Source organism: Cygnus atratus, chromosome 3 (genome assembly GCF_013377495.2).
Source record: "Cygnus atratus isolate AKBS03 ecotype Queensland, Australia chromosome 3, CAtr_DNAZoo_HiC_assembly, whole genome shotgun sequence".
Classification (NCBI taxonomy): Eukaryota; Metazoa; Chordata; class Aves; order Anseriformes; family Anatidae; genus Cygnus; species Cygnus atratus.
The window spans coordinates 48,248,198-48,269,501 of NC_066364.1; the positions used below are offsets into that span (position 1 = coordinate 48,248,198).

The 21,304-nt window shown below is 43.6% G+C and overlaps 1 protein-coding gene across 1 annotated transcript; it reads right to left on the reverse strand.

Annotated features, from left to right (window-relative positions):
• Positions 1 to 1,414: 1,414 nt before the first annotated feature.
• SNX3 (sorting nexin 3) lies at positions 1,415 to 18,748 on the reverse strand. Its single transcript, XM_035564837.2, has 4 exons — positions 18,465 to 18,748; positions 7,155 to 7,250; positions 6,340 to 6,464; positions 1,415 to 3,124 (listed from the first exon to the last, which is right to left on the reverse strand). Exons 1-4 carry the CDS (start codon positions 18,624 to 18,626, stop codon positions 3,019 to 3,021), a joined length of 489 nt encoding a protein of 162 aa, XP_035420730.1. The 5' UTR covers positions 18,627 to 18,748; the 3' UTR covers positions 1,415 to 3,018.
• Positions 18,749 to 21,304: the final 2,556 nt, after the last annotated feature.

The following is a 21,304-nucleotide window of genomic DNA, read 5'->3' on the forward strand; positions in this document are numbered from 1 at the left end:
GTGACCGAAGAGTATGGACGTTAAAGTGACAAGTGGAAATGTACAGGGTATATCCATGGCTCATTGTTTATTGGTGTCGAGGAACACAGACCACGAGTGAAATCCTAGCTCCATGGACTCCAAGCACAAAACTCCTGTTTTAGAGGTCCAAGTTCTCAACCCATCTCTCTTCCACTTGCTCAGTCCGACAGGTCTCATGTTCCGTTCTTTCCAAGACAGCGGGACCATTAAATATGCGAGACCAGTCTTTTGATGAGTCAGGTGAGATAAAGCATGGACTACAGGACTTTGAAACACCTTCTATACAAACTAGCATGCAGTGCTTGAAAATGTGTTTACCATAGGGTGTGGTGAATTTGATCTTAAAAAGAAACCAGCGCTTTATGATGAGTTCTTACTGCATTGATAACTTACTGGGCTTCAGCTGTCTTCTGCTCTACACTAAAGAGAAAACATTTGTGGCTTCCCACCCTTGTGATAATTCAGTTTATGAGCTTTAACTTGGTTGCAAATCAGGCAGGGCAATGGGTGCACGCCCCTATCTCATCTTCTTAGTAGGACCCAGCCCATCTGCACAGCAGCCTCAAGCTTGGAATCATGCCCAGATGCCTGTCGTTTAGGCACGGCTGATCTCAGACCAGGTCTTCCTCCCAGAACTACAGACTGCACAGCAGCAGAACCAGTTATGCTATACCAGATTTAGGGTCTCTGGTTAGCCTTGAAGGACTGAAGCCCAGGTGAAATCCCAGAAGCCAGTGCAGATGTTCTCTGAATCCCAGATCCTGTCACACTCAGAGGTTAACACTGCCAACTTCTCACTGCACTTCAGAAATATGAAAAGGAGAATCTACTTTGACATCAAGTATGTGTTTTTTTTTTCCCCCTCTTTAGCTTAATTCCTTTTTCCACAGCAGATGATACAGGTTGTATCAACATCTTTCAGGCATATGACAGGACACTTACTTTGATTTCAGAAACAAGCTTCTCACATAAAATAGAACATTTGAGAAAGGAAAAAGAACACCTTACTATGTATCTAAACCTAAATCAATAAAACTTCATATACATTTAGTCCTTCCTGTCCCTTCTCCGAGAGTAATTCAGCTTTTAAGTATGATTCAACAAGCACAGGGAGTTTTAGAATTGATTATGTTGTATTATCAAAAACTTACTGAAAAGCTATACTGAACAGTTTGATGCTCAAATAACTGGTCTTTGCCCCCCTCATACACAACAAAGGCTGTGTTGAATCTATCCCGCAGCCCTACCCATGGAACCAGGGACCAAAACTTACACAGCCCACCTGCAACCCAGAGCTGTGCCACCAGTGTCCATTGTATTTCCTTCCCACTCCAAAGTCCAAAAATAAAAAGATTGCACTTGGTTGTGAGCACCCAGATCACCTCTGCTGATAAATTGAGAAACAAACTCTTGTTTTATTGCAGCCAAAAGATAGAATGCTTCATTAATACCGCACATAATCCAGTCAGCCCACCAGTGTTTGTCAGTTCAAACTTTCACATTCAGAATTCCATACAAATGACAAAGGGGAAGTTTAAAATGAGATTAACGGTCTTATTTAAAGAAAACTGGTAACTTTGTAAGTTTGTAGCATGTTGTCTACACAGTGACAGGAAGGAATATATATATATTTAACAGGACAAAGCAGTAGCATAGCCAAGCCTACGCCAACATGCACTGAAGTTGCTTAGAACATGCAGTGTTATGAAGAGCATAGCACACTGAATCAGATTGCTATTAGTGTCTTTGAACTGGTAACTCCCTCATCAAATTTTGGATCACTGAAAAAAGCTTCTCTAGCCATACAAACATCTCGGAAGAAGGAATACTCCAGCAACATTGCTTGTGAACATGAGTTCAGGAGTCCACAGCCTGCATTGGACCTGTGGCCACACAAGCACAATGCTATAGCCTCCCCTTAACATCCAGGAAAGTGATCTGTGATTACATTTTATAGCAGGCTTGCGTGACTTCACATCCCCGATAACATTTATTCTACTTTAATGTTCAGCTATAGGACTTAAAATTCTATTACAGAACATTGGCAGTATTCCTTTCTCCATAAGATGGTATAATTTTCATATGATAATTGAAGCTAGATCGAGGCTTCTCATACCAAGTAGAGGGCTACCCTTCTCCCAACTTATCGAAGCCACATAGCTGTTGACTGCCAACCATGTATGGGGTTGCAGCTTCGGGTTCACAACACCAGAGCAAGCTTTAACATCTTTATATGTTGAATAATACTATCAGTGAGTGCCAGCATCAAACAGTATTTAGTGATGGCTGTTAGTGGCAAAACACTGCATTGCAGAAGAGCATCACAGCACTGCTGAAACACCACTTGACTTAGTTTAGGCAAGTCCCTGCTCCTCAGAAATCATTAGATACCCCACACTTAAGGTCAGGAGTGACAAACATGTGAAGTGCATTTTCACTTTTATTTCAAAACTTTAGACAAGTTATTTTAGTATATAAATTTGATTTTTTTTTTCCTTACAGAATATAAAGATAATTCCCTCATTGCTTCAGTATAAAGTGTTTTACAAGCTTGAAGACAATTGCATAAGTGTATCTCACACAGGGTATCAGAAAGAAAGCAGTCTTTCTACAGAAGTTCAGACAGATGACTACCTCAGAAAGCATAGCAGTTTAGTCATATACAAGTGAACACGTGACACTACAAGTGTGCAAGTTCAAGTAAGGCCAAGTCAGTAAACATTGTTAAATCGTTGCAAATAAGAGTGGAAAGGTCTGAGAGATGCTGCAAGGGGTGGATGGTCTCATAGTATAATACTCTTAAATCAAAGGTTCAGAGGGATTTAGCTAAAATACAAGTGAATTCTTTAATGCTATAAAGTATATGCAAAGACCAAGCAGTGTACTGATGTTAGTGGAGACTTTGTGTCTGTTTATCCTCTGCATGCTAAGACAAACTATAACCTTTTAAAACCAAGCATAAGAACCACTAATGTTTGGAAGGATTATTTCAAAAACTCAAGTATGTCTTATTTTGGATGGTGTGTAGTTTTTGTCTATTACTTCATCTTGTAAGAACATGTGAAGACAGCGTTCATTCTGTGCCAGTGGATGGCCTGCAACCCTAGAGGGGAAAAAAGACGCGTTAGTGTTAACAAATTGAGTCTACTTACAGCTTGCCAGTACAGAAAGGTTTTTATACCAACAACCTGTGCGTCTGCACTTAGGCAGGGATCTACTTCCAGTTTACTGTTGGCGACTAGAATGATGTCTGGCAGAAAGACTTGACACTCTCCCCTGCATTAAGTCAGTCCATAAGAACTCTGAATCACTTCTGATCACAAAGATGCATGTTATGTCATCTGTTAGCTGCAATTGAGGGGACTATCAAAGCAACCATCCTAGCATTAGGAAATCTAGAGTTAAGCCAAGACAATTTTATTGGTCTTGATGCCTTTGACACAGAACACCTCTCTAAAGGCAGCTTAACCCACCAATTCTCAGTCTAGTTCAGTTTTGCTAGCCCAAGCAGAGTTAAGGAGTTATTCCACCAGGGGGTGTGAAGGTCTTGTGAAGGTCTTGTGAAGGCCCTGACATGATTTAAAAGTGACTTACCATGGTTAATATTCCCAACATGCACAAGCAGCACCGATGCTCAACTGAAGGGTACTAGATTTGACTATTCTGTTAATTGATGATGCCTTTAGATATGAAACATGGGGGAAAGTGAGCTTGTCTGCTCCAGAAGAGAACAGCTCCTCTACCAGAGGTATTTTTGTTCCAGACAGACTACACTGAGCCACTATCTTTTATCAGTAAAGGAGCTTAAACTGAATTAAATGTTCCCAAGCTTGGAAGAAAACCACAAGGTTTAGCATTTAACCCCTTAAGATACCTTGTAGCCCTCTGTGTATGCAAGAATTGAAGAGAACCAGAATCCCTGGAAATGATTGCTTATGGATATGAAAGCCTAGAAGCGATCTGTAAAGAGCTGCATCAGTTCAGTCAATACAGGCCTCCCCCTTTAAGTGAGAAAGTCCCCCCCATACACCACCACCCCCTTCCTCCCCAGGACCGCCTGCATCAACCTTATGACTTCCACACATACCAGAACACATGTGCTGTAAGTGGAAGCTTAGGAGTAAGTGTAACAGATCGTCAACTCCAGGGGCTCAGCATCAGTACTTTCAAGCACTTTTGTGCATCTCCTCCATATCTCCACCTATTAGCGCTTACCTCACCATAGGAGGGATCAACTTGTCACCGCTCACTTGTCATTGAGGGCATCCTTTAACAAGGAAGCAGAACTCTCCTACTCAGCCCTGACTGAGTACTTCAAGTGCAGTCATAAAGCCTATCAACCTTGACAGGTTCAAGTAAATGAGCAGCAGCCTAAAAACACTGGTTCGCAAGACAGCCTGGACTAGGTAGTTTGAACTTCTTACTCCCACTCAACTACAGTTGCTTGCCTTGAAGTACAACACAGACAGGACAGGAAGAGGCAGCAGTAGATTTCCTTTCCCTGTTAGGAAGGCTTGCAAATTGGTTGCTGAATTGCTGCACTGGATCTGATCTCAGATCCAGCTCTTGGTTTCACAGGAGTAACTCGTTTTGGATCAGCTTTTCCTCAGTATTCTTCACTAAGGTGACCACACTTTCAAAGTTCTCATGCATCCCTAAGTCAGGTTCAGGCAGACTTTTTCAGCGTAGCTTCCCCTGCAAATGGCACTAAGTATTAACAGTTTTGGCCAGCAGGCTGGCCCAAGAGAGCTGACAAGTAAGCTGCACTGCTGTGACTTAGTTGCCTAGATGCTACATGTAGAGGGACAAAGTGTCTCAACAAGCATTCCTAAGCATTCTCATCTCAGCATCCCTGAATATTGAGAACTGGCATTGGTGCACCAAGACCTTTTCTGAATAGTGGTATCAGTTATTTGAAGGACTTTTCTGTAGCTTTGAATGAAGACCAGCTTTGAGAATGCAGCAATGAATGCTCTAGAAAGTATTTTGCATAACTTAAGTTTGCTAATACCCAGAGTACTTGGTATAAGCTTTAAAACTACTACACGGTTCAAAACTTGAATTGGTAATATTTGCTCAAGTAGTCCATGCCATTAGAATAAACTGATGACCTTGAATAGCTGAGATCTGCCTGAAGAGTCCTGGTCCAGATGTACTCAAGTCTACCACATCGATAACTACATTAACAGCCTACTTCTGTCCTTCAAAGGAGAGAAAGTTGACCAAGAAGTTTCACACTGCCACAAGATCAGTGTATTACTTGCTGTAAAACTCAGACTGATACCAGCAAATTCATCATTTCTATTAGCAGTGCTGAGATGTTTTTCAGATGTTCTTGTTAAGCTGACAGTTTCACTATTAGCTGCTTTAGAATGTAAACATCCTTCTTCCCACACATATTGCTGGACTCAGTGCCAATAAGCACATTTCCTCTAAACTGTGCAGTCCCAAGCTTGCATGGATAAAAAGTTGTATTTTACAGTTATAACTGTCTTGGTCATACAGCCTTCAAAACACACTTACTACAAAAGCATATCTGCATTAATGTGTAGTAGAACTTGATGCGCAAGATTAGAATGTAAGTGGAACTGACAAGCTTGAATCTCTTATGATGGGAAAAGTCCAGAATCCGGTTGGTGTGAACAGTGTTGGCTCTAGAGGCTAGAGGAACTAGGTAGTGACAGTATTCCTTCTGACCTGCTATTTGGATCCACATCGTTAGAGATGAAAATAGCTGCTTGGGTCACTTATTTGGAGAGTAGTTAGTGTCAGGTGGCAGAGCAAGAAACATAAGTCTTTGTAACTATTATGTCTGCTCACCCTTTGCAAGTCAATGACAAAGCCCAAAGTGTCTATTACAAACTACATACATGCATACCTCAAGTAGTGTTTCTGCATCTTCAGAACGATTCTTATGATGATTACAGAAAATGTGCATCATTATACAACCTGATAATACCTCACATCTGCAATCAAAGTAAACTGCTGTAATCCCATTGTAAGCTTCATTGTTCACCCAGTGGAGGATACCTTTTCAGAAGTGAAAAGTAGAACTATTTTGAATGCTATAATTTTAGTAGTAATTTGCATAAATTAACTACAACACTAACATTCACTTCAGCTGTTCAGGTAAGCATTAAGATATCCAAACCAAACACTGGATGAGCAATGTTAAGTGTGTCCTATTGTGAGATTATGTTTAAGTTATGTTGTTCTGAACCTAGTGCGGCTACCATAGTTGGAGGCTTAGCAGCTCTAATTCCGTTTTACAGAGCTCTGTTCTGGGTTTGTCTCCTCATAACTAGACCCAATACTTACTTGTTTATGAATTGCTCAAGAGCCTGTTTCCTTTCCTCTATAAAGGAATCATCAAATATGCCATCATCTCCTCGGAAGGGGAGCTGACGAAGAAGAGCTTTTCCTGGTAGAGGTGGTACCACAACCTGAAACATTTAGAAAAGCATCCTTAAGTGCAGCCTGGAAGCAAGTTTATAGAATTCCTGTGCCATGTCTTCCTCTTAGAGGATCCAACTCATCATTCTGATCCCTAGTGAAGTAAGGAAACATGACCAGATAAGAACAGTATCTGCCCATAGTGGTAAACTGAATTCATAGAATGGCTTAGGCTGGAAGGGATCTTCTCTGGGCAACCTCTTTTAGTGCCTCACCACCCTCTAAGTGAAGAATTTCCTAACACCTAATCTAAACCTCCCCTCTTTTAGTTTAAGACCATTCCCCCTTGTCCTGTCATTGTCTGTCCAAGCAAAAGTTGCTCTCTATCTTTTTCATAAGCCCTCTTTAAGTATTGAAAAGCTGCAATGAGGTTCCCCGGAGCCTTTTCTTCAGGCTGAACATCCTCAGCTCTCAGCCTTCCTTCATAGAAGAGGTACTCCAACCAGGTGCTCTGGAATTCAAGTTGTTCAACTCTGAATTAACTCAAAACCATCAAACAGCCTCTAGCACTGTATATTTAAGGCTTGCTGAAAGGCTGACGCAATTTTAACTCAGGAAGTTTTCACCTGCAACATCTGTTTGGTATGATACATATGCTTTATAACATACAGATAACATTTCAGTAGCAGTACTGTTTGTATGTCTACACAAAGACTTTATTTACCTTTCAGTTTACCCACCTTGCTTTCTCTTTCTAGTTCATTCCTCAGCCATTCAAAGTCACTGTACCTTCTTCTGACTGTAGATTCTTTCAATTTGAAGATAGGGAGATTTGTCTGGAAACAAAAGATAACCAACTGATTAGATGAGCAAGCTTTGATAGTTTCCTGGAGCAAGAAACAAGACGTTACGTTACAAGTTAGCCCCACTTAAGCACCAACACAACAGTATTGAGAAACACTTGATACAGGAATACTGATAAAGCCCTGTGTAAGCTACATAAGTAAGCTGGGTCTCACACTGCTTAACCGTGAGCCTTTCATCTGCACAGCATTCTGGTAACCTGCACATAATGAGCAGACATGGAGAGAGCCCTCCTCTGATGATATTCCTGGAAAGGAAAGTTCCAAGACCTCAACAACATTTATATTTCAGATAGTGATGGCAAAATGGCTAGAATGTTACAAAAAAGTTTATGCAGTAGTTGTGACCTAGTAAGAGCAAGACCAGGGGTCCATAAATGCCATACATAACCAGCAGTAAGAGTAAAGCTTACTGTCAGACTGCATATTCACTGACTTTGTCCTGTACACCTTGAAAGGAGACTTTCTAGGAGCACCCTGAGGTTCGCATCGGGACTACGGTTATACAAAGTTATTCTGTTGGCAGAAACGCAGTAGTTATTCTCAGCTAGATTTTTATTTTATTTTTTTTTTTAAAGTTGTGAGCCATCCCACTCAGCTTCTGGACCCAGTTTGAGTGCATATCCCCGAATTATATCATTTGTAGGCTGTTATGCTTAAGCTATCAAGTGACGGTTTTGGCTGCTCAAGATGGGTTCGATTGCCAAGTCACTTTCCTGCACTAGCAGGCCTATGACTATGGGCCATTGTATTACCGCCTGTCAATAACAAGCTTTTGGCTGTCACACTTCAAAAATACTTGCAAGGTTAGCGGGGTACTTTCACATTGTACTATTTAGCCCACAGTTTACAGGGGAAGTATAAAACTATTTTGTTATGAAACCTCACATTGCTAAATGTTTAAAAGTATTTAGGTTCTCCTTGCCACGTGAACACTGTTCATTGTACTAGTGACTCATAATAAAATTGCACTTAGGACTATTATGCCAGAAGTAAGGCTTTATAAACACTCATCTTGAGGATAAGCATACTCTACTCAAGAATGAATAAGGCTAGGTCTCCAGGAGTGCATGAAGGAGATTCCCAGAAGTGAAGCAGTGGATTATTTTTCTCCAATTTCAGCTGTTGGCTTTTTAACCAAAGTTCAGCCTTCCACATTACAACATCAACTCTTTGTCAGCATCTCAGACAAAGTCCTTCACAATATTTAACACGCAGGCTCTCACCTGCAGAAAATATTCCATTCTCCTCTCGAGTTACTTACAAGAGGGATTACAACTGAATAAAAGCAGATAAAGAACACCAGTTCCCAGGTCTTCAGGAACTCTTTTCATGCTTCTGGGCATGAGGTCTACGAAGTTAATCTCTAAACAACATATCAGGCTTACAGGTACAATGTGGGGGTAGAAGTGCCAACTGAGCTCAGTTTACCTTCTGCATTCCCTTTTGAACTTTCGACATGCTAGCCCAGCAAAGAGAAAAGGACAGTTAAAGGACTTGTTTTCCCTCTAAGGTGAAAAAGCTTCTCCAATTTTGACCATCACAGGAAGTGTTCAAACTGAAGCTTGTGCTAGAAGGCTAGCACCGCATTCAGTGGCTTACAAGTCACAACTTGGCAGCTACAGCTGAAGCAAAGAGCACATCCACTGTCCTTTGGTCTGGATATGAGTTCAGAGCTATCCGTGGAGATCGATTTCTTAACCCCGTATTTCTTAAAGCTCAAATTGCAGCAGTTCTCCTTCCTCTAGAAGTTAGTACTGATACAGCAGTGTCCTTCAGGTATGCAGCTCTTAGAGTGGTTTTACACTGCTTAGCAGTACTATCTGTTTACATTTTAAGTACCTATCTTTAACTCAGGATACAGCCACACTGAAGTTACTGTACACTCCTTTTCTACTACAAAGTTATTACCCCGTTTGAGAAGACTTTCTTTGGTGAGGAAGGGTTTCTGCATGCCCTACCTCTATCCACCACAGAGATAGTTTTCAGCCAGCAAGCCAGACAGCTGCTGAAGCATGCTGAATTTTGTAGAAGACAACACTGAGATGCCAACAGAAGCTTTCAGTTCCTGTTGTAGTGTCAGCATCAGGACCACGCAGCACCTTTACAGCTCTGTGTTATTCTTGTTTAGCCACTGAGGAGCCAGTGGCTATTCTGAACATGGTATTAGCTCTGTGCTTGCCTGCTGGAACAGAGATGACAATGAGGCACAAAACTTCAGGCTAGGTTTTTTTTTTTTTTTTTTTTCCTCTCTCCACACTTTCCCTCACACTCATTCAGCATTATCCTCAATTTTCTGGCCTGCTGATCTGCAAGCCTGTCATGAAGCTCATGATCCTGTTTGGCACAGCCCCGGATCAGAGTTCATTCAGCATAATTACTGTAGCAATTATGACTTCTACAGCGTAATAATTAATCTCATTTTAATCAAAAACATTTTCAATGACTTCCTAGTCTGAAGTCACGCCTCTTAGCTTGAACGCAAGTCCTTAATCTGAAAGGACTGCGCGTTACCTGGTATGTTAGACAGGCAGGTCACTAGTCAGGACTGCAGGCAAACCGTTGCTGCAGAAGGACCAACAAACCGGCTCTGCAGAGATTTGCAAAGCTCAAAACCCCAAACACAGAAAGTCACTAAGACAACAGAAATGCCACCTAGCACTGTGTCTGTACCAGACTATGTACACACCCATAGGCTCTCTGAACACTGTCCAACGGGCAGCCAGATTTCTTCTGCAGTATAAATTAGCAGCCAAGCCAGTACACCAGAATAAGCATTGCCAGAACTGCTCTCAAGATGACTTTGACTTACCTAGTTAAAGAACTAACGATGACACCCAAACCCTTAAGTCACTCCTGCGTTTCTCCACTCAGATGCCAAGCAAGTTTCTAGAATCAAGTCATTTGGCTAGCATTTAAATTGGTAGCAGGAAGCAGTAGTTGCCTCCAAAGACATTTTAGGGCAAAATCTACATTTATGTTATTGTAACATTCAAACTACAAGTCTAACTCCAAAGCTCAGGAGGTTCCCAAGTCTCCTCAGAAGCAAGTGACAGTTCAAGACAGCAGCTTGGATGACCACAGAATAGCCTTCTAGTTTATGAAACAAGTCATTTAAGTGTTCCATTATCTAGATAAGATTAAATTATCCAGCCAGGCTTGCTCCTATGGGCTTGTTTCCAGATATAAACTGAAATAGCATTTGGGTTCCTTCAAATAGCACGCTGACAGTCCGTGAGACTGACTCAGAACATCTCCGCAGCCCAGACCACCCCAACAACTCCCGAAACTCCAAGACTGCAGCCATCCAGGACAGTCTGAGGTAAATTTGGTTAATCTCCTCATCTGCCAATGTAACACTAAGCAGCAGCACCGCATTGCCTGTGTCTCCCACTTTTAAGAGACTGAGAATAAAGCGGCTCTGTTGCCATAGCACCTACTTTGATGTTGTCTTTTCAAGTAGGTTGTGGTAGCCTTGATACAACTCTATTTCCATTAAAATAGAGTGAAAGAAAGCACTCAGCTCACTTTTGATAGGAGTTTGCGGCCTTGACTCTCAGAAGCTAAATTCAAGCTTCTTACCACCTCTCCATATGAGCTGCAATCTTTGTCAAGGGACTACACCCTTTGCTTACATTTACAGTCTGCCAGTGGGAGCTCCGGGGCACTACAGCAAGTAGCATTCAGGAGAGAGAAAGAGATACTATGGTTTTCTTCGTGCAAGAGCCTGCTGTCCTCTGGTACAGCAAAACAACTCTCCAGCAGCCCACTGTTATTGCGGACACTTTGCCGGTGGTTCATTTCCTTCCAGACTTGGAATAAGCAGCTACCTCCTCGCTTCCTAGAATTATATAAAGCAAAAACGAAAGCAAGCGTGCTCTAGGCTTCAGTCAGTACAAGTTTAGGCCTCTGCTATGTACTTCAAAGGGAATATCTAAGATTTTAACACGTTTTCTAAAAAATCAGTCATTTGATCAAAGTTTATTTCTACAACCTTCCCTTATTTCCGCTTGGAGTCCAGTCTACTGAAGGCATCTTACATGCCAAGAAAACCTAAGACCCTAAAGAAACCTGACCAGATTTATAAGCTCGGATTTTAAGAACAATGCTGACTTAAGCTATACCAAGCTCTGCAGAGCTTCTCACTCCACAGTACTGAGACACAGACCTAGGATGGTTTCCAACCTGAAGACTAAAACAGTAAAATCCTAAAAGTAATGCAACCAGGTAATTGTAAAAAGTAATTGCAAAGCAGGTTCTGGACAACCGAACTACGGTGTGCCACAGTCAAAACGTTCAAAGCGGGATAAGCCCTAATATTAGGTGAAAAGATTGCTTAGTGATTTCTTGTTCTGAAGGTTGCATCCTCAGAAGCCAAAGCTAAAAACAGCAGCCCACTTTAAAACAAACTAATTCAGGCAAAGGCTTTTATACCAGCCAGCCAGAATTAGTAAATCCAGGTAGTTATTTCAGGGTTTGCAAGCCAGAGCCTCCTCTGAAATATCAAGCATTCCTTTTGACAGTCCCTTTGCTTTTACACAACTGCCAGGTAAAAGTGCCCTATGCTCAGGTTTGGCGTACTCTAAGGCCAACTTCTTTATTTCTCAATGAGAAAGACTGAATATTCAGTTGTTTTAGCACCATTAGCTCGCAGCTATTGATTACGGCCAAATGGGCAGAAAAAAGCACAGTGCATTGGTGCTCTTGATGGTTCTTATTACAAAAGTTTTCAAGCGCTTTGTGAGCTACAGACTGTCTAGTATCCCTACATGTGCATAACCATACAAGAAACAGATAATATACCTCCTCCCATACTAGTTACTTAAGTAGCCAAAAAAATCTCTTGGTATCTCCAGAAGTAATAGTCACATCCGTAAGTAACCACCTCACAGCCACAGTAAAGATCCTGTTCAGTAATTTACCACCCTCAGGGGGTGCTGCAACTTAGGCCCATACAAAGAGTCCTTGAAACTTTATTTGCAGATACAGAAGTGGCTTAAAACCACAACATCTAGCTTCATTTTCCACGAATTTCAGAGCAAAGCTGCTATACATTTACAGTTCTACTTTCAAGATTGGTCATGAAGCCAACAAGCTGCTGCTATGAACGCCAGATGCTCCCACAACAGGAGTTGTGAGCTGGGTTCTCAAGAAAAAGTCACTGGAAGAACATGCTCACGGGCCTGTCCATGGTTTGCGATATTTGTTTATATAACAAATATTGCCTGGATTTACAACAAATAATGTCAAGATCAGAAGATCAGGGCTTCTCCATCCTTCTCACATCAAAAAGTTACAGCAGCAACTTCAGACCGAGTGCTGTAGCTTCGCGTGGCATTTGGATTAGGTACTTGCTGAAACAGCCTTCAGCAGAACAACAGGCATTGCAGTATCAAGTGGAAAAAAACTTTAAGGAAAATACTTTCTCTACAGTTCAAAGCTCATAAGTCTGCTCTGTATTATTTATTTTGCCAGATGAAAAACAGGAGACCCCTGACTGTTCTGAAGTTCAAGCTGACACTTTTTTGGCAAGCCAGCTAAAAATAAAGATGTATCAAAAAAACCCTCTGGCATCACATGCCTACCTGGATCACAGCCACTTGTCCTACAAAGATTAGCCATTGTTCTGTTTGATTTGGTCTGTTCAGCACTGCACTAGAGTGCACTCTTAATACATGACAATCAAGGCCTGCATTGTATGAGCAGAAAGAAAAAAGAGTCCAAGTCACCAGTTAAACTAATATACTAATAAGAAGTGCTATTCAAAGACTTGGTTATTTTATTTACACAGTAACAGACATCAACACCAAGCTAGTTCAGTACCTTCGGACTAGGTTCCTGAGTCTAGTTGAAACAGAAAAATCAGCTGCTCAGAGCAAATACATGGAATAGAGCTGTAAGTCTACTCTCCTTGCTTTGGAAGTTTATTTTATCCAAGAGGTGCCAGTTCTCGCTCTCCCTAGTCAGTATCCTGGGAATGTGCAAGCCTGTCAGATATTGTTCTGAACTATTGCTCAAGGGAGCAGTTAATGTTTGTACAGATGCAGTACCTGCAGAACAGAAAGTCACCTGAATCAGTGCATTTTTGTTCTTTGAAGAGGATTCTGAACAGCCACAAGTATCTAGAGTACTGCATTAAAAGAATAATTAGCTGCAGTCAGAACAGTCTTGCAGCATGATGCAAGATCTGCAGTACTACAGAGAACTCCTGCTGATTGTGCATCCCTAACCATACCCACCCTGAGTCAGTGTTTAGTCATTACTCCGCCACAAGCGCCACAGACTGCAAAACTGAACAACACTGAAGTGAACGATGTGCACCAGCGGAGTATTCTTCGCTTGGCAGGAGAAGTCTACAACTCTAGCCCCTGCTGAACACAAGGGCAGGAAATTTGCTACTGCTCAAGGACAAAGCATGTCAGAGACACATTCACTAGCTCAAGAGCACCATGCGTAAGACAAGTGCTTTCTGAGCTAGTTAAACTCTCAGTTCATTAAGCAGCTTACTCTGGATTGAATTGATCACAGAACTACTATCAGCATGCTGAAATGCAAATACTGTATCGAGCTAGGTCCTGAAAAAATGTCTTAAGATGAGAACAGGCTTTCAAAAGTAACTGAAGTTTAGCAGTACTTTGATTTACTTCCCTAATCCTTTGAGCCCAACACTATTCTTAACACTGTGAGCACTTCACAGCCTGTGCTCACTTCCTTCCCCACATTTCGCCTCCAGAGCCACGTACCCCACAGGTCCACAGAAGCCTTTCTGCAGAACACATAGGGAAGCTGACCACTGCCTCACAGAGCATGGGTTCCACCTTAGTAATGCATTTCACGTCTGGAAGCACAACAGCAAGGCGTTAGGTTTCTACACAAGACAAGCCACTGAACTGCGAAACCTCATGAAGCTGAGGTGTGCCATTAGTGCTGAGTTTAAACATGCTGATTAGAGGCAATTCAATAGTAATGATCAGAATTAAGAAATCAAAAGGCTTTTTATTTGACCTCGCTTTAACTAATGGAATTCAGATACTTGGATTAGTAGCTCTTATAACAGATGCTTTATTTTAGTGCTGTCAGCTTGAGCATTAATGACTTCTCTACAAGTTCTCACCAATCATAAATGGATAAATTTAACCTTCTATTTCAAGTGACAAACCTGATTCAGATGGCAGCACAGAAGTCAGTTTTGCAGAAACAATAACCGATGAATTGGTGTTAATAAACAGGTGTCTTTCCAAATGTAGAAAGCTCCTAGGTAACCTGTATGCTTTGCCAACACTCACCAGCACGCTCATCTCCTGTGGCACTGCTTTTACAGTGGGTGTATGGTTCTGTGGTGTCACCAATTGCTGGCACCACAGTCAGCTTGTAAAGCTTAAGTCTTGTCCCCTTAAAGGGATTTAGCAACTGAAGCTCCTGCACAGAATCCTGCTGACCCACTTACCAGTAACACTGCTGCTCTCAACTGCAGTACAGGTCTGGTAGTATCTTCAGGTACGCTCTAAGATGGTAATGTAGCAGCTGCCATTTGTTCTACTTTTGTTTCCTGACATTCAGAAGGACGGACTAGCGTACAGTCCATACGTAGTAACAGGTATTCCCACGCTTTGCTCAAGTGTGCTGACATGCCCACCCTGAAAAGGCGTAACAAGTGGGAGGAAAATCTCCTCTAGAGGTAGCTTTTGCCCTCTTAGAGAAGAGGCTGCTCATTCCCCAAAAAAAAGCTAGTAAGGACTCCTGAGAAATAGCACATGGCACGCAAGCTTATTTCCACTCTAAACATAACTGTTAGCTCACGTTTCTCCTTTAGAGGTAAGGGCAGTGAACTAGTTTGCTATATTACTTTAGCAGACAATCTGCTTTTATCAGTTTTAACCATTGCACAAGCACCACATTGTGACCATCTAGACACCTTTAGATGATGACTTCATTGAGTTTTATTTGTCTGGAAGACACACTCACACTCTGAGCTTTATGCCCTAACTGCATTGTTCTCTTTAGCTCGCCCTAAGCCCTCACACAAAAGATACCTTCTGCTGGTATGAACTCACTGCCTAGTGCTGCTGGTGGAAAGCAAGTTCTCAAGTACCCTGTCAAGAACATGACCCACTCAGATTTGCTATTTTAGCACCGCACTTCAACAACAGGACGGTGTTTTCCATCGTTTACCAATACCGAACAAGACATTTGATTCTTACTGCCAAGCTGAAGCTGCCCTGTGGTCCCCTATTGCCACACTGAGCACCTCCTGCTGACTGCCGCAGCGGAAAGCTTTCTGTCCTCACCTAATCCAGCTCACTGGGAACCGAGTGTCACTTCATGCCAGTGCAGGCTCAGAAGTCAATACTTCGGCCAACTCCACCCAGCAGCTTTTGCTGGAGGTTTTCAATAGCTATGTGAACAAATCTTTAAAATTAAAGAAATAAAAAAAAATTTGGCAACTGACCACCTGTGAAGTAAGCTGCCCCACCGGAGCCACTGCATAGACATTTATCGGCACCACACATGGGAGAGCTGTCAAAGAACAATGCATTTGCAGTACCAGCCTGCACAAAGACACACGCTATGAAAAAAACCTTTCCTCAGTACTGAACCATGATTGACTTGCTTTGGCAGTAGTATGCAGCTAAGCAGCCTTCTCAAAACATTTGGGTCTCCCATTAGGCTCTTCAAGCCTGAGGTTGAAGAGTAGAGTGACACAAGAACTCAAGCACAAGGCTGCTCCACTTGTTGCCTTCCAAGCAGCAGGTATGCTTCAGCTGCAGTCCTAGCAGAAAGCTTTTGGGAAATGTCACAGTGCTTTACACAAGTACCTTTAGCAAGATATTAGTTATCACACATCAGTTCGAGAGTTTGCTTGCAAGCTCAGCCTTCCTAAGAGACGTTAAACTTTGAGATGTGGACAAAGCAATAAAGATGGAATGACCTCTGAACCAAGTTCAGAAGCACCACGACAATGGTACAAGTCTAATTGCTTCAATGCAAACTCGAGTCTGTGTCCTCTGTGACAGCATTTGTCTCTACGTGATCTCCAGGCATGACACAAGGCTGCCCAATGGCTTTTACCAGAACTTGTCAGGAGTTGCATCATCCGTTTCTGCACTACCTGACATTTTAGTGTTGATCTAAAACAAAGCCTTCCAGATACGACACAGGTAAGTCAATCCATCTTGTCAGATTTGTTCTGCTGCCATTACCAGCATAGCTAGGGGAGCTGGCATCAGCAGCAGCTATTTGCTGTGACCACAAGTAGCTGTGAAACCACAGAGGTCAGTTGGTGGCTCCTGTCTTGTCACGCTTGAACAAGTAAATTGTGCTACAAGACCTGCCTTTTAGAGAGGCAACGCTGGAGTAACTTAAGTTCAAACTCTTCTCCCATGCCGAAATTTGCCCTTCAGCAATATGGTCTGTGCTCTGCTGAGAAGCAAATAATTGACGCAAATTTAGACAGTGAACATCATTCTGCACGGCTTGCAGTACCTGCTCTGTAGCCTTCTGGCATACAGAACCAAAACCCACTGCTACAGTTCACGATACCTGTGAGCGTATACACCGTGGAGGCACTGTGCATACAGTAGTGTACAACTGCAAAGAGAACGATCGTGTATGACAGAAGATAACACTGCATGCAAATGTACACATGCATGCAAGGAAGGCAGAAGAAGCAATGTTTACATCGTAAGTGGGTTAGAAAGAAACACAGAGGAAGGTCACAGTATCATTAACGTGTGTTTGTTAAGGTCACTTCTAGATCTTCGCTACAATGGCAATCGAGTATTTTCTACCCCAAACAGGATAGTCTGAACCCATTTGCAGTCCAGAAATCTGGTTTTGCTTTCATTTCCCCTAAAGGACTTCAGTTGGAATTACTTTTTTTTTTTTTTTTAAATCCCAGCAAGCTCCATTTCATTCTCAAGGACATATCAAGGCTATTACCCTTCTTTTGCATCACCTTTCTTGGATCCTGCAACTGCAAGTACTCAGACTCGTGGAAGTAAAAGTCATCAGGTATTTAAGACACAAATATCTCCCAGCAAAGTAAAGAGTTACACCCTTCTTGCTGCTAAGTGGACAGCTAGGGTCCTGGTAATAGTTTAATGTAACACAAGTTGTCTAGTTCTAGTCTGTCCTCACACAGAGGCCAAACTTAAGCTACAATTCCATTTTAGTTTCCTCTTTCTGCCCTACAGATGCATCCTGAAACCTGATAATAGCTCCCTGAACATGACAGCTTGGGAGCATCAGAATTAGAGAGCTATCTTCTCTGGTAGCTTTGGATCTCAGTTGATTTTTGCATGCTGAAGCAGAAGCACGGTCTGCTGAAAATGTAGGCCTTTAGGACCAGAAAATACACACAGGGTTTTAGTTTAATCTGAAAAATTTTAACAGCCAAGAAGGCAGACCTCAGCCTAAGCATTCCCTGCCATGATGGCACATCCACTACGAGCAGAACTCACGTGCAGGAGATCAGGGAGATCTCATCACCTCTCTTAATACCTGTAATAACCGGGCAGCTTCAGCCAGCTGTGACAGGGTGCAGCCACACAAGGCTCAATCACAAGGCACAGACGAGGACGAAGTGGTAAGAGGTAATCTTCCTCAACACGCCTCATTCCCAGCGGTATAGACCACAAGAATGCCCTTGGGCCTGCCTGAGGCAAGGACCGTGCCATAGATATGCATTTTTCTGCCCACTCCTCCACAGTCTGTTTAGGAAAGCAGAAGCCAAGCCTGGGGAACGCAGCAATGACTCCACACAGCTTTCCCTCAAGCTCAAGGCCACCAGCCTGAGACAGGTCAGCAAACACGGCTCTTATGACTAGGAAAGAATCCAACACCACTGAGAGAAGGCGCTCGGTAGCTCAGGGCACAGAACAGCCCTATTTGTGTCCAATTTGGGGCACAAAAGCAGACAGGACCCCCTTATCCCCTATGTGCTTTTTCACCTAGCTTTAACCCGGCCCAGCCCCCGTCACCCACTGCCTGCAACCCGCTGAGGGTGCTGGAGCCTCGGGGGGGGGGGGGGGGGGGGGGGGGACGACCCACCCGCCTCAGCCCACACCTCCCATCCCTGCCTCCCCTCACGCAGCCCCCCGGACCCCGCTCCCCTCACGCAGCCCCCCGGACCCCGCTCCCCTCACGCAGCGCCCCGGAGCCCCCCCCCCCGGCCGCCCCCCCCCTCACCTTGACGCGGATCTCGTAGGTGGTGAAGCGGCCGCGGCCCACCCCCACGGTCTGCGGGTTGCCCACGTCGATCTCCAGGAAGTTGCTGGGCGGCCCGTAGGCGTCGTTCAGGTTCTGCGGCTTGCTGATCAGCCGCCGGGTGTCCGCGATCGTCTCGGCCATGGCGGAGCGGGCCGCTCTTGCTCCCCCCCCCTTCCCCCACGGCCGCCCCCTCCTTTGCCGCCCGCCCGCCTCTCTTATCGCCCCTGCCCGGCAACGCGCACCCACGCCGCCGCCGGCGGATGCGCCCGCCGCCCGCGCGCGAGGCAGCCTGGGTGTTGTAGTCCTCGCGGCACGCCCCCCCTTTGGCTACGCGCGCCTTCCGAACTACAAGTCCCGGCGTGCGCGGCGGCTGGCAGAGCTTGGTTTCTCGGGCCCGCCCGCAGGCTGTGGGGTTTTAAGGCAAAGAGGGTTTTTAGGGATATATAGCAAAAATAACGGGTAACTGTGAGGTGCAGCTCCTCGCCCCCCGGCCTTAGCGCTGTTCAGTACGGGAGGGGGGTCTAGGGTAGGTTGGCGTATTAGCCAGGAGCGTAGCGCAGGTCAGGTGCTGGGCCTGGCCCCATTGGGGTGCTGGGGAGCTCGGGGTGCGTGCAGGTGTGTGGGTGACAGGGGGAGAGGGCGGTGAACCTGGCGTCCTGAGGCAATTTGGGTTAGCAACGACACCTCAGTAACAAACGCACAACAACGTTTGGTTTTCCGCTTTATTATCAGAGGGGAGAACGATAGAGAAACCCAATAGGACAGTTTGCACGACGAAAGAATACAAAGATGTTTGGGACAGCGTCGCTGACAGACCTGGACCAAGCCGTACACGTCAAGATGAAGGAAGAATGCCATGCCATAATCAAGATGTGAAATGCGCGGAGCCAGGCCAAGAGCCTGGGTGAGCGGTGCCAGCACGATCCGTGCAGGCCAGACAGGAGACCCGGCAAAGCCCCTGCCTTGCAAACAAAGCCAGGATGACTGCCCCAAGCTGGAATGGCCTCAAGTTGCGCCAGGGGAGGTTTAGGTTGGAAATCAGGAGACATTTCTTCTCAGAAGAGGAGTCATGCACTGAAACAGGTTGCCTGGGGAAGTGGTGGCGTCACCATCCCTGGGGGTGTTCAAGGAAAGGTTGGACCTGGCGCTTAGCGACATGGTTCAGTGGGTGACATTGGTGGTAGGGGGACAGTTGGACCAGATGATCTTGAAGGTCTTTTCCAACCCTAATGATTCTAAGCGAGGTGGCAAGGCAATGTGGTCTGCAGCAGTGTTAAGGCTTTTGGCAACAGCAAATTCTTCAGTTTTCACAAATGACATGCATTTAATGGCAGCATAACAGACTGTCTCAGTTGTTATAGCTTACAGAGCAAAGAGTTTGCTCACATTTCATTTGTAAAGGGTAAGAAAGGAAAACTGTGTTCCCAGAAAAACATAAGTGGCACTTTAGGACCTTGACGAAAGATAAAAAGGTTTAAAAAAACAGAGAAAGGGAGAATTGGGAGTGATGGGATCCTTCCGTGCAACGACATAAACTCTCTGCTGCTTTTGTACCTGACTCAAGTAAATAGTGTGTTACTGTAAAGGAAACATTGCCAAAAGAAGTGGAAAGTTTTGCCTTCTTGCTGCACCTAGGACATCAGTAAACAGAAATTATGTTAACCCACTGCTAATATTTCTAAATGACTCTATCATTGTAGAGACTTTCCGGATTTATTTTTATTTATATATTTACATATCTGCTAACAGTACCCGTACCCCTCCAATAAGTAAATAGATATATCATTTTCCTACCTTCCTTATGAAAGAGTTCGAGTACACTCTATTCGAGTACACTCAACTACAATCCAGGTAGAATGAGACTGTAGAAAAACTAGTTTTTTTTTTTTTTTTTCTAAGAATTCGTGTCTAGGCAGTAGGCCAAATGGCAAGATTCCCACAAATCACACCCAAGAGACCCAAATTTAACATCCAGCAAGTTTCGTTAGAGGTTGTCTATGATAATAAAAAGATAATCGAGAGGCTGGCATGAACCCAAGGTACAAAAATAGCCCACCCACATAACCAGAATGCAGTAGGTGGTTTGCTTGGTAACTTTTCTCTGAATTTCTTGCTCATCACTCCTCCAGTGTAATTCTCGCCCTTAGTAGTGCATCTTCCTTACTTCCTTTCTTTCTGCTAATAGCTGCCAACTATTCACTTTATAATTAGAAACAGAAATTAAGCTGACAGAGTTTTAAATAGCGGCAGTGAAAAGAAGCCTCACCTGAATTATACTAGTTATTAAACTGGTTTTGCAACAAGGCAAGAAGAGCTCGTGAATTCTACTGAGATTACTTATGCACACATCTGCATACACTTCTGTTTGTTACAGAACCTCTGCTACCACATCTGACTGTAAACATGAAAATATGGCAGAGCACTGGTCCTATCTTAAGTATAATATATGGCCTATCTAGTTTCATTTTGCATTCGAAAGAATAAAAAAGTGCCTAATATTGCACACTTGGGAAGTTGGTGAGCATATGATGAATGATGAGTATAATTTGTTCTCACGCTGAGTAAATACTGTTAACAGTGAGCCTTAAGCTGGCTGCTTTTCTCACAGCATACTGTCTTAGCAGCATTGTTCTGTCTGCCTTTCCTAACAGAGACAACTGGTGGTGGAGAGCCATATGGAGGCAAGTGACAGGGAGTGAACGTTTTAGTGCCCATGTGTCAATAGTATTGGTAAGTAAGGAGGTTACAGGCATTTGGTAAGTTCTCCCATCTCTGTTTTTTTGTTTGGTTGGTTGATTTTTTGTTTTCCCATGATCTTA